The 17,584-nt window shown below is 39.7% G+C and overlaps 1 protein-coding gene across 2 annotated transcripts in view; it reads right to left on the bottom strand.

Annotated features, from left to right (window-relative positions):
• Nucleotides 1–3,413: 3,413 nt before the first annotated feature.
• SMAP2 (small ArfGAP2) overlaps nucleotides 3,414–17,584 on the bottom strand; it is a 41,475-nt gene continuing 27,304 nt past the window's right edge. Inside the window, exons 3-10 of one of the 2 annotated variants that reach the window (XM_012722662.1) lie at nucleotides 16,346–16,431; nucleotides 15,000–15,078; nucleotides 12,040–12,126; nucleotides 10,949–11,030; nucleotides 10,069–10,178; nucleotides 8,865–9,030; nucleotides 8,122–8,441; nucleotides 3,414–4,792 (exon numbers count right to left, since the gene is read on the bottom strand). In XM_012722662.1, coding sequence (XP_012578116.1) covers nucleotides 4,667–4,792; nucleotides 8,122–8,441; nucleotides 8,865–9,030; nucleotides 10,069–10,178; nucleotides 10,949–11,030; nucleotides 12,040–12,126; nucleotides 15,000–15,078; nucleotides 16,346–16,431 — 1,056 coding nt within the window. In that variant the 3' untranslated portion in view covers nucleotides 3,414–4,666. The remainder of the gene's footprint in view (nucleotides 4,793–8,121; nucleotides 8,442–8,864; nucleotides 9,031–10,068; nucleotides 10,179–10,948; nucleotides 11,031–12,039; nucleotides 12,127–14,999; nucleotides 15,079–16,345; nucleotides 16,432–17,584) is intronic. The other variant, XM_004678848.1, reaches the window with a different exon arrangement.

The following is a 17,584-nucleotide window of genomic DNA, read 5'->3' as shown; positions in this document are numbered from 1 at the left end:
AGGGTAGCTGTGGAAATGGGGAGTGAAAGCAATTCTAAAAATAGAATATTGGTTGCAAATCTGTTGAAGAAGCAGATTCCCAGCAACTCTACTACTCTACAGTCAGGTGATCTTCCTCTCACCTCTCAATAGGACACAGGGGACAGTCTCGCAGGAGAGGATGAAAGAGGTCTCTGAACTGCCTTCAATGATATCAGACACAACTGAGAACAAGCATTATCCTGAAAATGGAGGAGGAAAAGGGGTGAGGCTATATAAAAATGTACACACTAAGCTTGAACATCTCAACCTTCTTCCCAGAATGCTTCCACCCAGGTCTACACTCCTTAGACAGCAAGTGTGAAAATCTCCTCCAATGACTCCAGTGTAAGTGGAAAAGATTTCAGGATACTGACATTGAGGGTTCACTAAGAACATGGTCTGGGCTCATCACTACCCAGTCTATGATACACAGGTCTGGAACCACGGCACCGAGGGTCTCACGATCTGGGATTCAATCTCCACGAGGGCCATGGAGCAGGGGAAATAGTTTCTTGTCAAAGAGGGATAACTTGGAACACCACTGCTGCCTCATTTGTGATTCTTTAATTGGCGCTTGCAAGAGACTCCTTTCAGTATGCTGACCTGCTACTGACCTACTGAGTTATAAGGGCCAAGGGCAGAGCTGCCTGTAACCTGAACAAAAAGACACTTCTGTTATTCCGGGCTCCACTTGAAAAATAGCAGCTTTTGAGGTCACCCCTAAAACTGGCTGGGTCAAAACTCCCAACTAAAGAATATGTTTCATAAATCTAAAGAAACTCATCAAGTACTATATACTTTTTTTCCACAGAGGGTTAGCCCTTACTTTGAAAGGGTTAACTCGGTATGCCTCAAAAAATTCACTGATGTGCAGAACTCCAATTTTATAGATTAGGTTATATTATAGATTACCTATCATTTCCTGCTTCAAGCAACAATAATCATGTATTCTCTCTTAGCTTCCACAATTCAGGACTTCAGGCATAGGGCACAGTGCAGTTTGTCTTTGCTCCATGATGTTGGGAGACTCAACACCAACCAACTGGGAGACTGAAAGCCAAAGAGCTGGAATCACCTGAAGTTTTATTCATTACTATGTGGGCAAGGGCTTTTGGCCACAAAACCCACACAACCTCTCCATGTGTCTGGGATTCCTCTGTTTGAAGGGCACGAGTGCTGAGAGAAAGAGCGAAAAGTAAGCCATATTGACATTTTATAACCTAGCCTCAGAAGGTACGCAGTGCCATGCCTGCTGCACTTTGTTAGTCAAGGCAGTTATAAAGATCTACTCATGCACACAGGGAGAGAAAATAGACTCCTCCTTTTTTTTTTTTTTTAAAAGATTTTATTTATTTGTGCATACAGAACTGGGGTACAGGCCAGAGGCTCAGGGGCGGTGAGAGGCTTCACCAGAGACAGAGTGGGCAACAGAACAGGCAGATGGTCAAAGTACACTGGTGAGGGGAGCAGCGGGCGGGCCAGGAGAGGTCTGCCCCACCATGTGGTCGCCTCCGGGGCAGGTGGGAATTGAACTCATGCGGAAGCGGCTTTAGATTCTCAGTGCTGTGCTTTAACCCGCTGAGCCACCAGGGAGGGCCGACTCCTCCTTTTTAATGGAAGAAAGCCAGTGTCACATTATGAGCATGTAAGATGGGATACACAGTGTGGCTATCTTTGTAAAATACAACCCACCAGATTGATACAGTCAAAGCCAATATAGACTAAATTATGGCCTAGACCTAAGAGCTGGCATATTTGCCAGGTGGGATGATAAACTCATAGCTGTTCCACAGGTAAAAGAAAATTGCTGGTTTTATTAGTCTAGACCTTCCTCTCCCAAACCATCATAATGATGTATATTACCCTGATTTCATTCACTAAGGAAATGCTTTGATAACAGCTGCAATGGGTCTCACACCTAATGAAGTTAATGATGATCTACTGCCATTCTCCGAACCCATCCATCTTCTGCACCAGCTAGGCTAACAAGTAGACATGTGATGGAATCATCATTGCTGCATCTGTTAAGCCACTAATGGTAAGACTAAACCCAGAGATGAAATACTGCCACTGATTTATTTATTATTTTGAAAGGTCTCCAGAAGCTTTCTTCTCTCCATTTATTTTTTTTAACAGTTTTTATTTCAAAGGTCACCAAGCTGATACTAAAGCCATCTTTTCCATCTAAACTCTCAACTTGAAGAACTACTATAGGAGGGATTTATAGTTCCCGGGTCTATGGTTAAGCGAACTTAGGTAAAAACTCCACCTGTCCTTATGTGCTGGCAATATGCACATATGGAGTGTTTGTAAGCTCCTTCCTGAAGGATATCTGGCTTCCCCATTACTCAAAAGTTCTAGGGAGGCCCTTCCTGGTGGTACAGTGGGTTAAAGCACAGCACTAAGAAGCTAAAGCCACTTCCACATGAGTTCAATCCCCGCCAGCCCCGGAGGTCACCACATGGCGTGGTAGACCTCTCCTGACTTGCCCGCTGCTCTCCACAGCAGTGTACTTCGTCGATCTGCCTGTTCCGCTCCCCACTCTGTGAGGAGTGGATTCTCTGGTGAATCCTCTCACCGCCCCTGTGCGTCTGGTGAATCCTCTCACCGCCCCTGTGCGTCTGGCCTGTACCCCGGTTCTGTATGCATAAATAAATAAATCTTTAAAAAAAAAAAGTTCTAGGAAAAGAATGAAGCGCTATATTCCTATCTTGAGATCTGACTCCAAACCTGGAGAAATTTTGTCCAGACAGATCAAGTAGGAGTTTGTTTAGCTTTCATTTATCCAAGACTCTATCTTAATTATTTTCAAAGACTTTTGTATCTGTTCTCATTACCAAAAATTGCAAGCAGACCACTGGTAAAGGTTATTCTTCAAATATCACAAGAATTGAGTGCCCTGATACTATGGTAAATGCACTACTGGGATTGCTTCATTTTATATTGTCTTACCATTACCTGTATTTTCCACTGGGACATGGGGTTTGGTAGCATGCTGAGATCACAAAGTGAGAAAGGATGAGCATATTGGCAGCCTGATCCAGAGTTCACTTTCTTAGCCAATGTGCTATATTCTCACTTTCACCTGGAAGTATTTAAAAGGTGCACTGAAAGGCAGGATACCTGGGGGAAGAGGGGGGAAGGTGCTTCTGGTTCCAATGTTCTGTCTCTGGCAGGAGCAGATCTCTGGTTGGCTCAGTTCACAACTCATCCACCACGGGAGAAAGACCTTCTTTCTGACTGCCCATGCTTGGGCCCAGCCCTTGTGTATACCCATGTGGACTTTTTTTTTTTTTAAATACAGAAAGTTAAAGAACTACCCCCCAAGAAAGCAGAAAATCTGGATGCAACTCACCCTTCTTGCAAGAGTGATACCCAGTAACAGTCAAGCAAACAGTCCTTCCCTGCAATATTTATTAAGGATTTACACATACACAGGAGAAAGGCAACCAAGAATTATGGTTCCCACAAATGAAATCTTTTAAGCAAAGTTCTCATTTTAATTTCCAAGTGGGGTTAACAACGACTGAGAAGAAAGCTGTCCAGGCTCTCTGTCTCATACACCTGGGAGAGGTGGGAAAACAGAGCAGCCTGTGACACACAGGCATAAAAGAGTGATTGGCAGACTGGGAGAGGGAAAGGAGGAAGGGCGTTATCAATGAGATTGCAGTTGTTTTTTGTTTTTTTAAACTGTAAGAACAGTTCTAGGCTGCTGATAAATTAACTTCTCTCTGTTGTAAACCTAAAACTAAAACAAAACACAACAAAAAATCCTCAAAGCAGATGGGGAGAGAGTGGGAAGTGGAATCCACACATACACACACATGCAGTACACACATTAAGCTCTGCATTCCCACTGGAGGGGCTGGTTCTCTAGCCAAGGAGCCAGATCTGACTGAAGGCAAGACGGAGGTAGGGAAGGGTGCATGTTTTTGTGTGTGACCTTCATCAAGTCTTTGGTGCTAATAAAAGCTGGCTGAAGCATTGAGTCCTGAAGCCTCAGATCCAGAAAGCAATTCAGCACAAAGTAGAGTATTATTTTTGTTCAGCCTCACAAGAGGGGGCTTCCCTCATCCCCGCTAGGGCCAACCTGATCTAAGAGCCAGGGAGTATTTAATTTGATTTCAGCACTTTCTTCATTCTCATAAATCATGGGAAGTGCGATGCCTCCCCCTTTACAACCAAAACTTATGCACAAAGAAGTAGCTTATTAACACATATAGAAGGACCTCCAAACCCTCCCCCTTTGCCTAAAACACAACATCCACAGACCTTCGTAAGAGCTTGAGAGGTTGTTTAACCTTGCAGGAAAGGTACTCAAAGGTGTGCAAATTCCTCCCAGTTTAAGTGCCTTCTGCTAACAATTCTAAAGGTGCTGGTGCCAGGAGAGGACGGGGACCGAGGCCACAGAGGAAGTTGGCATGGCTGGGGGACATGTACAACATAAAACAACAGAGAGGTTTGTGTGTTTGGGAAGTGTTGGGCTGGGCAGAATGCCAGACTCCAAATAACAGACTGAGCAATTTCTAAACCAAACAGAGAGGCAAGAGAAGGGCGGGTGAGCGGGGTGAGGGAAGGTGGGGAAAGAAGACAAGGGGAGGGGGTGGCAAGGAGAGTGGTAGCCATACAGGTAGCCATACAGCTTTTATTTCCACATCTGAGGGCTGAGAGTCTGATTTGCTGCCTGTCCATTGCCTCCATTCATCGACTGTCCATAGCTCAGCATGCCATTGGCTCCACAGAAGTTCATCCCAGCCATCTGCTGGGTCATCTGAAAGGGAGAGAGGAGACTCAGATCAGGCTGTGGGCATGAAGCCAATTAGTGCAAAATGAAGGGTAAGAGTCCTTCTGATTGCAAAGCGGGGGAGAATGAGACAAAGGGAAACTCTGATACAAAACTGCCCTGAACCTTAATATCATTTCAAGGACACCAGACCACAGTAAGCCCTACATAAATGAGAGACTTTTCAGGAGTGAGATGCTGACAGAGACTAATGCTTAGGGAGGCAAAGATGGAATCCTGGAGCTAGTCAATATAAAAGCAGCATGAGAAGTTATTCTCTTTATCCTTTCCAGTCTTTCATCCTGAATAGAAAGGGTCTATTGTTAACTGACTCGACCAACTCTGACAGCATAAAGTGAAGCCCTACACCAGTGTTGCTGTGGCATTGCCACAGTTATTACTGTCAGTGTCAGTGAAAGTGCCTGTGCACACTCAAGCTGAGAGAAAAAGAAAAAGAAACTGAACTACTCAGAATGAACAAAGGCAGGCAAAACCAAAACATAAAACAATGAAAACACCAACCCTTCAGTGTATGAAAAGGGAAGCTGCTGGAAGAAGGAAGTGGACTAGGCCTGGATGGGATTAGGGCCACTTATGAATTAATGAAAAGTTGGCCTTGCTGGCAGTGAACATAAAAGTCTATTAAAAAAAAAAAAAAAAAGACTTCACTTCACTTTCCCCAGTCTAGTATTTTCTATATAAATTTTTTTTTCTTTTGATGGGCCTATTTTTCTCCTACCAACTTCTAAAGAAAAGTTCAAACATACAGAAAAGAACACAACAAGCTCATCTATCCCTTTCTTAAATTCACCAATTGTTAACATTTGCCTTCTCTAATATAGAGTCATTTCAAGTTTATATTTATATGTACTTAAAATTTTACGAAAATTTAAAGTTGCAGATATTATGGTATTTTACCCTTAAAGAAGATGTTACGTAAGAAAGAACACTAGAATGATTAACATAACTTAAGATATCTAACACAATATTCTAATATCTGTCTAATATATATTACATCTCATTTCCGTATCTCTTTAGTTCCCTTTAATCTAGAACAATTCCCCTCCCACTTTTCACATTTTCCCCCTGAAACTGCTTTAGGAATACAGGTCAATGATTTTGCATAAAATCCTTTAATTTGTATTTTATGTTCTCTCATAATTGGATCCAGGTGAAATATTTTTGGTAAAAGTACATCCTTCTTGGTACAAAATACTAGGAAGCACATGACATTAATTTATGCCATTGTTGATAATTTTAATGTTTGATCACTTGGCTAAAGTAGTATTTGATATTTTTATATTATACATGTATGTTTTATTCTTATAATTAGTAAGTAATCTGAAAGGTATTTCTTTGATCATGTGTGAATATCTTGTTCTTTCTATAATTAGTAGTTGTCAATCTTCTATACAAAAGGCTTTCTCACTCTATCTCATACCCTTTTAAAAGAAAATGTCACATTGGACTAATGGATTTCTTTTGCCTTCAGTGTGTTATAATCCATTAATGTCACTCTTTTTGACATTCAAATTATCCCATATTTGGCCAAGGCAGCCTCCAGAAGCTACTTCCAATGACTTTTTGACATGTGCCCATCAATTTTATAGCACTTCATCACTTAATAAATTGAAAAAACAAGAATATGTGAATTAAAACCACAAGTATAAAAGCTATAAAAAAAATCAAATCAAAAGAAAGCATATGGAAGGAAACAGTAAAGGTAAACCAGAAATTAAAGTAGAAAACAGAATGATATAGAATTAATCAAAATTCTGGTTTTTTGAAAAAAATTAATAAAGAAACCATAAAGTTAAGTTCACTGAAAAAGGGGGAAGGGAAGAAAAGCACAAGCACACAAAACAAGAAATGACAAGGGGAAAATACTCAATTATAAAAAAGAAAGAAAAACTTTAATAATTCACAAGATACCTAGAATAACTTCTGATGTGTGAATTTGAAAATCTACATGACTTATCTAGGTAAACATAGTTTTCTAAAACTAACTTCCAAATACGAAACAGAAAAGGCTATCAAAGAATTCTTCACAAAAAAAGCAAAAGGCCCATACAACTTCTCATGAGCATTCTCTCAGTTTGCGTTTCTCCTTTGGGAGTCTCAGATATGTCCATATTAGGCCTGTTTGGGCCTAACTTCTATAGTACTTTCTCCAATTCTTTTTCCTGCTGCCTATATTTAGTTTCCATTCTCTTAGCAGTTTCATGTCTTTCCTGCTTCCCAAATACATTTTCCCACTGAGCCTACAGGCCTCTGACAAACTGAATTAAGTCATTATTCCTAAAATAATTGTGTCTTTTTTCAATTTCTTTCCTAAGTTCAGTAAAATCTTCATTTCTCAACTTCAAGTTTGCTGTTATTTTGATGCAATTTTTTGAATTTCTGATTCAAGCTGTTTAATAGTGTTTTAAAAGTGAATTAAAGAACATTTAATTGAGGTTAGTAAATTGTGTTAGTTTTCTTCTGCTTCAGGAATATTTTGAGAGGAAGAATTTTTATTTCCTGAAATAACTGGATTTTCTACTTCCTTCTTATAGTAGTTTTCATAATGTCATATGTCACTTTCTGTCTATTTTTTCAGTGCCTTATTTTTCTGAATCAGCAATAATACTGACAGGCTTGAGGGTTTGGTGAGTCTGACTTGACTTCTTAGTTCAAGAGCGCCCTCTTCTGTTAGAAATAATTATGGGGGAGGAGAAGGTACATCTTGTCATTTTTTGTGATTGTTTTCTTTCCACTTCACACCTTCATCACTAGATCTCTAAAGAGCACCTCCTCCTTCTAAGTTATCCCCATATTTCTGACTCTTGAGTCTGTGAAGATATCAGATTCTTCTTACATGTCTCCAACTGAGAGTAGATTTTTTTCCTTCTCAAGGGCAATTTTATGGTACCTCTGGCCCCTGCTCATGTCTGCTTTACACAGTCTCTTCTATGATGCTGGCTCTGCTGATATAGTGTTTTATATGTCTTATGCCTTGAAGTTTGTAGTATTCTGCCTAATAGATGCGATAATTGTAAGATATGGGAGGTTTTATTTGCCCTTCTTGTTCATCTGTGTATTGTTGTGGTTTTTGCTTTGATAATATGTGAAGAGATTTCACATATTATTACTTCTATTCTACAGGAAGCTAGGCTCCTTAGAAAGTTTGACTTTCTAAAGGAAAAAAAAGGAAACTTAAGAATGCTTCTGACATCATCTCATTTACACTAGAAGGCTTCAAAGGAAGGGTGAGACAAGGTGAGACTGTCTTGAAGAAGGCTCAAAATTCTTGGCCTGTGTAAGACGGCATCACTTACCTGAGTAAGGTTCCACTGCAGCTGCTGAGCTGGCTGAACCCCGTACATCGTCTGGGGCATAGCTGCCATGCCTGCCATGTAGCCACCCTGCTGGGTGGTCATCATTCCATTTGGCACACCCATCATTGATGCCTGCATGCCACCCATATAGCCTGCAGGCATGGCCATGGGGGCAACCATCCCAGAAGCTCCTGGCTGGGCTACCATGCCCACTGGCGGAGGCATCATGCTCCCCATTATACTGTTAGGAGGTGTAACCCCAGGGAAGCTGGGGTAGGCTGTGGGATACGCCATCTGAGCAGGAGCCATGAACATTGCTGCTAAGAAAACATATACACAGGTCTGTTAAAGAAGAACACATACATGTCACACAATGTCTCATTGGCTACTCCTTTCTAGCTAGTTTCTTCGGACTACTCAACTCACAATGCTGTGTTTCACACAGCAAAGTGATTAGAGAGATTCCCTATAAGATTTGCTTGTCAGTGGGCCACTGACCTACTTTTCTTTTAGGGCCCAGTTCCAGACTTCACAGAGTTGTGAAGCATAGCTGAGTTGCACTGATTATCTATCTGTATAATACCTTGTGGCAACACAAGAAATGCCATGTTTAAGCTGGTTTAGAGCATGATATCCCGGTTCCTAAAGCAGCCAAATGCCCCTTGTCACAAGTAACTCCAACATGCCACACAGAGTCCTCATGTCTCTATCTGTCACACTGCCAGGAGCCCCTTGAAATCTACCTTGTGCTGGCATTTGAGGCGTCTGGGATCCATACAGTGAAAGGATGGAGTCTTTAGAAAGCTGTTTCTTGCCTGTTTCTTCTGACTTGCTTCCTGGCTCTGGAAATAGGTTCAGGTTTTCAGGAACTGAGCCAGCACTCCCTGCAGTTGGCATGGAACCTACAACCTTAGGGCAAAGTAAGCAGGGGGAGAAGAAAATCAGAATGGTTCTTCCAGGGGTCTCTGTAAAAACTGCTCTCCCTCCTCCACATTTCTGTTGCTTCTGCAACAGTAAGAACTCACTGCCCAATGAATAGCTTTCTAGGTATACAAATTCATGAAGACAGCTGATAACTAAGCTCTGGTATAATTCTTTTTGTGATTTGGTGAAAAAAGACAAACAAAACAACCTACACACGATGCAGTCAGAGAGCACTGAGTTCAAATCCCAGCACCACCAGCTATTTGTATGACTCACTTTTCTGGACTAATCTTTCCTTGCTTATGAAGTATCCATTCTGCAGGCTTGTGGGTAATATTTTTTAAATTATAAATGAAATATACAGGGCCCTCCCTGATAGCGCAATGGGTTAGCGCGCAGCACTGCAAGCAAGCCTCAGCCACGTCAGTGCGAATTTGATCCCCAGGCAGGGAGATGACCCACGTGGCACGGCCGACCTCTCCTGGCCCACCCGCTGCTCCCCTCAGCAGTGTACTTTGTTAATCTGCCTGTTCTGCTCCCCACTCTGTCTCAGGTGAATCCTCTTACCACCCCTGCTCCTCTGTCCTGTATGCCGATTCTGTATGCATAAATAAATCTTTTTTAAAAAAATAAATCAAATGAAATATACAAAATAGCATACAAAACCACCGAGCACTGTGTATGGTACTTAGCAGGAATTCCACCAAGTGGCCCATTAAAAGTTTCATCTTTCAAGTCTACAAATTCTCTGGCAATTGCTCAGGCTGACCTAAAGTATCAGCGTTACACTGTGCCACACTGTGCTAAAAGCCATTCAAAAGGCCTAAGCTTTTGGATGACAGACAAAATGAATGAACAACAGTCTTAGGCTGAAACAGATGACATGGAGTTAAGGGAAAAATCAGTAATAAAAAAAAAGACAACAGACAAATTCCACCAAGGAAATAGGACTTGGTTCATAACGAAGTTATAGTTTTAAGTTTTCAGAATGGGCTCTACTCCTGAGAAGCCTATAAGACTTACCTTTCTAGAAACTGAAGAAGAGGGGGATGGAACAGAAGCCAAAAGATCTAAATCCTTCTCTAGGGTATTGCTTGTCTTACTATTTGTAATGGAGCAGGCCACAGGAGCATCTAGAAAGAGAGATCAAAGTTAGAATGTGACACTGATTACTAAGCCCATGCTGTCCTTTCATTCTAGACACAAAGCAGCCAGCCAAGGCCTATGTGCTCCATCATGGACCTGGAAATCTAGGCTTCTTGTACTGTTTGGCTTGGATGGGGGTATCTCAAAAGAGACTTTATCCCACATTTCCATGAAGACCCTGGAGAAGATGGCAGCCCCAGTATCAGGCACAGGGCAAAAGAAACCCAGGCCTGGAGGCTATATCAACACCACAAGGGACTAGCTGGCTTCTGGCTATTTGAGAGGAAAGCTGTGTGGGACTCACTATCAGAGAAAAATGAAAGATACAGAAAGTAGAAATGGGTGGGTCTCACAGGTGGTGGGTTAACAAAAATTGCTAACATTTAGTATGTGCCAGGCAAGTGGCTAGGAGCTTTAGAGGCATTACCTCCAACAATACCTGTGAGGTAAAGCCATCTCCTACGCACAGATTAGGAAAGTAATGTTAAGTAAGCTGCCCAAGGTCATAGCGTGGGTAAGTGGCAGTACTGGTTTTTTGGTTCCAAAGGCCATATTCTTAACCACCACACTGTACTGTCACTCCAAAAAGCTTCACAGTAAACACTGCAATTGCTCATATGTAAAACAACTTGAAGAACATAGGAGAACCACTTTGGTGACAAAGACACAAACTGAAGATTCCTACCTTCCCAGGGTCAAAGAGAATTCATCAAAATTTCTTTCTAAGACTAAAGGAGTGGGGAACTCTAACTCTTACCTAGGCCCAACAAATCCATGACAGGAGCTGTGGATTTCGGGGAGCTTTTCCGAGGTAGCTGTGGATCTTCTTTTTTCTGTGGCTAAGTGAAATATGTTATAGAAAGAAATGAGCAGGTATTTTTGAACCCCCTTCTCCCCATCTTATTCTTATGATGTGGTTATTCAAAGACAATCACTTAAGAAACAGAACTCAGGAAATACCAGGTGAAAGAATCAAGCCAGGAGGCATAAATGCATAAGTCAAAAACAGAGGTATCATCTGTACTTATTTGGCTTTCTGAAGAGGCAGATCTTTCTGAAACCAAGACAACATATTCAACAGAAGTAGCCATTTTGGTCCCAGAAAAGTCAAAAATAAAGGTAGACAGATGTCTGGTGGTACAAGAGCTGAGAGTCAACAAATCTCCCAGTGGTTAGAAAAACCCTTAATCCCAAAAGGGAGATCATCTTAAAGATCACCTATCTCACTCTGCTAATTATCACTAACTGAGTTCTGCAGACAATATAATTCAGAATGACGAGAGAAGACTCCCTTGAGCACTTAGTAGCAGTCCTCTCTTCTAAGATTCCAAACTCTTACAACTAGAATATCTACTTCTACAGCTATAACACATCTGTAGAAAAAGACAAGTATCTACTTCAATAAAACAGAACAAGAGAAAAAGAAGGAACTGTTTAGAATGGACTAGTGTGGATCAGCTCTTGAACTGTTCTTTGCTACAACAGGAAAATAAGGTTATGAGAGAGAAAATGAGGTATGAGAAGGTCTAACAAGAGAAGGACTAATGAGGAGGTAGCATCTGCTCAGAAGGTGTCACATGGTATCCTGGCACCGAAAGGGCCTCTGCTTAGCTGGAACAGATGCAGTTCTCAAGCTCCCATCTGGCCAGCAAGGGACATGTTACAGAGCAGAAGAGGCAGCAACAAGGCAGTGGGTAAGGAGCAGAAATGGCAGCTGGATGTGGTGCCCTTTCACCCCAGGTATGATGATGCAATATGCTGTCACTGCCATCCCACCAGTCACAAAGCCTCCCACCCCTCTCTGTCACACAGATAAAATACACTGGAGCCCAACACTTCCCCTCTTACCATCTTAACTTTCTCAAAAACAACAGGTTCCATTTTTTTCTCTGGAGCTGGCTCATTCCCTCTTTTCCACTTGTCATCTTTCTCTTTCTATAAGGATTTAACAAGACAAAAGAAAGAACATGGGCTCCATGGCAATTCACAGTTCAGTAAATTATAACTGAAAATGTCCAAGAAGACACAAAGAATCTCTCTGGCATCTGATGCAGGAATCTGATAAATGGGGTGTGAGGCATGAGAGCTGATTCTTCCACATTAAACTCAATGTGGTAGGCAGCATCCTTCAACTATTTAAGTACTGCCTCACCTCCTCTGCCTAACTCACTTAAGACTCCTAAACTGTGCTGTCTAGACCAGCAGAGGTTAAAATGTTTCAGCAGTTTGTTGTCCTTTCCTGACCTGATTTAACTTGTTCATGCTCGGTATCGTCTTACTCAACAAATATCCTCTGTGAGTTCATAAACTTACTCATAAATTCTCTCAATCTTTAGCTCCCTTTAGTCAGAAAATAAAATTTAATTTTAAGCTTAAAGATTAGAAAGACAAAAAGCAAGGAAATAAAATAAAAAAAAAAAAAGAGGGTTAAGGTATCCATTCCAGGGTATCAGGAATGAATCACCTACATGAAACTAAAAGCACATCAAAAATAAAATATTAGAAAATCTGTTATTTTTTTTAACCTTCAAGAAGTCTCATAATACTTTCACATTATAATGTTATTGGTCATATTTTTAACATCTAATATTTAGAAGCAAAACAGAACAAAAGTAAGGTAAACTTAAGAGTACAGGCACATAATATAAAAAGATGCTCAGTCTTGCTGATAGTAACACCTAAAACTGATAGGGACGACGTAAACCTAGTAAGTAGTCCTATACAATGCTGAGAAGATGGCACAAAGTAGGATAACTTTCAGAAAGTACATAAACACACTATGAAGAGACAAACACTGAAACACTTTGACCCACATAATATATTCCATAATATATTTTAAGCAAATAATCCAAAATATCAAAAAGGTATATGCACAATAAGTTCACCCCAGATTTGTTTATGCTTAAAAAAAATATTAAGCCAGAAAACTTAATGCCAAGAGAATGGTAAGATAAATGATGACCTAGTTTTTCACTGAAAGACGATGAAACAATTAAAAATTATGAAAACTATATAAGTAACACAAAAATTCATACGGTAAAGTGAATAAAAGGAGACATTCTATATAACCATATCATAATTAAGCTTCCAGAAAAGTGACAACAGTATGTGGAAAACAGAACATACGGAGATGACACTCATCAGCAGAGATGGTACGAATAGGTATGCGTTTTTCATTGTCATATTTTCTGCAAAATATCACAATCACAAAAGAATACATGCAGGTATATTTGCTTAATACATGTATTGAAGTGTAGTTCTTTACTACAGAACAATTTATTTCTTGAAATGAAAATATTTTATCTGCCCGTTTAAAAAACGATACTTTTAACTAACAAAGCCAGTTTCTTTTCAATTTGATTTTGTGTCTTCACATAGCAAATATTAATTTATGCTATATAAATCTTCATGAAAAAAATTTCTAAAACTATACACACTGAATAAAAATTTTTTGAAATAGATTTTTCATATACAAAGGATATGTCCTGTCTAAAACATGCAGTAAGTAAAACAGGCTATTTTCATGGGTAAGGTACACTAGGAACATAATTAAAAGTACTGCAACTCTTCCCACCCCCTCCATCTTCTGGATTACCTCAGATATCCTTTTCTAAGCTCACCGGATTGCCTATCATTAAGTATAATGAACAGAGCTGGCAGACAGATCGCAGTTTTCTACAAATAAAAGGAAATGTGTGCACTTTGGTTTCATATACTTTTTGATGATGCAATCCAAGCTGTAGCTGTGCACCACGTAAATTCTGTCTTGAAACACTTATCATGACTTCCAGGTCTCTGTTCTGGAAGACTGGGAGCTAAGAAGTACTTCATACCAAGTTGAGAAGAAATTATCTATAACTAACTACATGTATTATTCTGCACTTATGCACCTACCTGGAAATTCACTTTTTCATACAAGTTCAAAGGATTAATCTGGTGCTGATTCCATTAAGATTGGCTTTAGATTACCCAGAAGGGCTTAGCGTCTCATATAAACTTAGTGTTTACATAATCCACTAAAATAAATAACTAGATAGATAGGACCTGTATTAGGACTGGAAAATCCCAGGCTCGATTCTTCTGGATTTAGAAGAAACAGTCAATCATTTCTAAACAAATGTACTATAAAATTTCATCAAAGGCATTTTAAAGGTCTAAATAATCATATCCACTAGTTTTCCTTTGGTTAGAATTAGTCAGGCTTATTTTTTTCTTCTAGAAACCACGTTGGAAAGCTTCTTCTCATTATCTCATACTGTATGCCACACTGTATTTATAATATCTAGGCTGGAAGTGTACCTGGCAACTTGGAGTCTCCAAGGATCCCATGGATAGTCCTAAGGACAGTCTATCAACTAGAAATACACACTGATCAGACTAAAGGAAACACTCGTGATTTAATTACTACACCTAATTTGTTGACTTCATTTATAGAAAAAGAAATGTACACACACATCTATGTGTATCATATATATGTACACATATACATATTATTCTATTGAGCTAGTATGCCCAACATATTCATTTGAAGAAATAATTTGGAACTGGAAATCACTAGCATCTAAATGCAGATCAAGGCAAATTAATTCATGGATGTTTTGCCCTGTCTATTCAAAACTTTGCTCAAGTATGGCTCATGGGTTTGATTCAATAACTGGTTTGGGTTTTTGTTTTTGTTTTTTTTCCTACTTATGTACTTTCACAATGATGGCTCTGGAGTATTTCAGTAGTTGTTCTTAAAATTCTTCCCTGACCTGCAAATCAGCAAGTTACCATTATGAAGAAAACCTGAAAGATTTACAACCAACCCTAAAGGCATTGATGTCCAGACTTCGGTCCATGTATTTCTTCTTCTCGTATTTGTCTCGAATAAATCCCTCAACAGCTCTGCAAAAAGCTTATTAAGGACAAATCAAACAAATCTTTTCCACAGTATAACTATAAAATGTCAGTTTGTAACTCTGAAATATTCTCCTCTCTCCTTCCTGCTTGGTTTCCCATATGGCTGTCTCTTCACATGCAGTTTCCCTGACCAAAACCTTGAATCGTTTCCTTTACAGTTTTTGCAGGGAATTAATTTAAAATACCATTTCCTGTGATTTTCCTTCAGAGTAATGATAGCAGCAAATGAGATTAACCTTCATACTGACACCAGAAGAGCCTATGGGTATTCTAGAATACAGGTTTCCCCTGCTATTTGAAAGTAGAATGCTCCTAGTTGGTATGATTTACTAGGATTCCTTTGTGGCCTGGGAATGCTACATTTTATTTTTAAAGAGCAGAGAACACCTATACAGGTAAAACCATCAATTATTTTAAAGATTTTAGAGTTAATAGTTCTTAAAATAAAATCTTGTGCCCCACTGCCCAATTGTGATCTGAGGACTTCTGCAAGGTCCCAAATGTGCCCTTTAACAGTTTCTACCTGAACCCACCAAAAAGCAAACTTTAACAAGCAGGTGTATGAATCACATTTTGAGAAGAAAATTACTAACTAACTGGTCATCATCAGTGAATTATTTCACAAAGAATATTTTTAAAGTATTAAAATGAATGGTAGCTTTGCTGAAGCAATATAGTAAACTACTCTTTTTATTAAACAATAGTTTCTAAGTCAATAACTCTGGAGGGGCCCTCCCTGGTGACACAAGGGTTTAAGACACAGCGCTACGAAGCTATCTGCAGCCACTGCAGCTCAATCTCCAGCCAGGGTGGAGACCCATGTGGCACAGCAGACCTCTCCTGTCCCTCCCACTGCTCCCCTCAGCAGTCTGTTTCAGTCAATCAGCCTATTCTGCTGCTCACTCTGTCTCTGGTGAGTCCTCTCAGCCCCCACACCTCTGGCCACACATCTATACTTGTATGCATATATAAATAAATCTTAAAGAAAGAAAACAACTATGGAGATGTCACCTTATGGGAAAATTCACTGTGAGTTACTGCAGTGTTAAGTCCTGAATGCAAGTTCCCCATGTGACAACACTTCTGACATTAGAAAGTATACATGTGCTTTTGTATGTCTTGGTTACAGGAGAGAGAAAAAGAAAGACTTTGACTAATCCACATAGAGACCGCCCAGTCAGATCATGGGACTTGAGTCTTGTGTGACACTGCCAGTACCACTTAGCCTTAGAAGTTGCACCAGAAAAGATACGGGTCTATTTGTGGTCGCCGGAAGGTCTCGGGAAGGTAGGCTTCATAAAGTCGGTTTGCCTTTCCATTTCCCATCTCTTGCATGCACTGCAATCAAAAAGATGTGGAAACATGAAATATCATATCACAAAAGAACTGAAATCTTCTCACCCAACTGCATTATTCTGTGACTGAGGAACCAACCTAGAGCATGGCAGAACCAAGATTTAAACCTGTGTGTTCTAATTTCCAAACCATGCTTTTCTCTACTCCCTACCATTTACTTCCTTAGTTGTCTTTCTCCTTCCCTCCATGAATTCCTTTAGTGAAAAGTCTGTCTGACAAGATACATTTAATTCAGCAATAATTCAAGATCCCATTTGAAAGTCTAATACATATAGCGACCAGCTAAAATGTCTACCTGGCAGGCAATAAGCAAAGCCTAATCAGATAACTATGATTCTGAACTTATGCTATTAATTAAGCTATTTGATTTTAGTACCAATAAACGTTTCCCATTAGAATTTGAAGTAGATTCCTTAACACTTGTGAGGGATAAATAATCAAGATCTTTTTAAATCTTCAAATTCTCTCCTAAATTCATGGCACATAATTTCCTTCATAAAACCCATTTCTTAAAAAAAGTATAACTAAAAAATATAACTAGTCTTTTAGACTGCTAACAAATTGTAAAAACAGCATACGGTAACTTCTAAAGCCATTTTCTGGTTAAAATAACTTCTCATTTCCATCGCCAACTTTCGCATCTGGTTTTCTTTGGGGTCTCTCTTTTCTCCACAAAGGGGGGAAAATGTATGATTTTTACAAGTTTCAATGCAAGAAGAGAAAAGAAAACAATGAGGCCACATTAAGATGCAGCTTTAGGCTAGCTGGATTCATTAGCATAAGTGTCTTACTCCCAGCCCACTAACCTCACAGCAAGCAAGACTCATACATGTATTTTACCAATTAAATATTAAAATATATGGATGGGCTAAGGATATTTTTCTTTTCTTTTTTTTTTTTTAAGTGAATAGCTAAAACTGCAAATGTTAGATCTGCAAAAAGAAGGGTCTTAGAAAGCAATCCAAATATTCCTCTTTATAAATTCGTGGACCCAGGGGATCCTAAACTATAGTCTACTTGTGTTTGAAGGAGATAAAAATATAGGTAGAGATGGTTTCACTCATAGCAGGAGTATAATGGACCAGGCGAGAAAATAACAAAAATAATGAACAACCATAGACCAGAGACATTCTGT

The sequence above is a fragment of the Condylura cristata genome, unplaced genomic scaffold, assembly GCF_000260355.1.
Source record: "Condylura cristata isolate star-nosed mole 26May11 unplaced genomic scaffold, ConCri1.0 scaffold00008, whole genome shotgun sequence".
Taxonomy (NCBI): Eukaryota; Metazoa; Chordata; class Mammalia; order Eulipotyphla; family Talpidae; genus Condylura; species Condylura cristata.
This window is presented reverse-complemented; position numbering and strand designations above follow the sequence as displayed.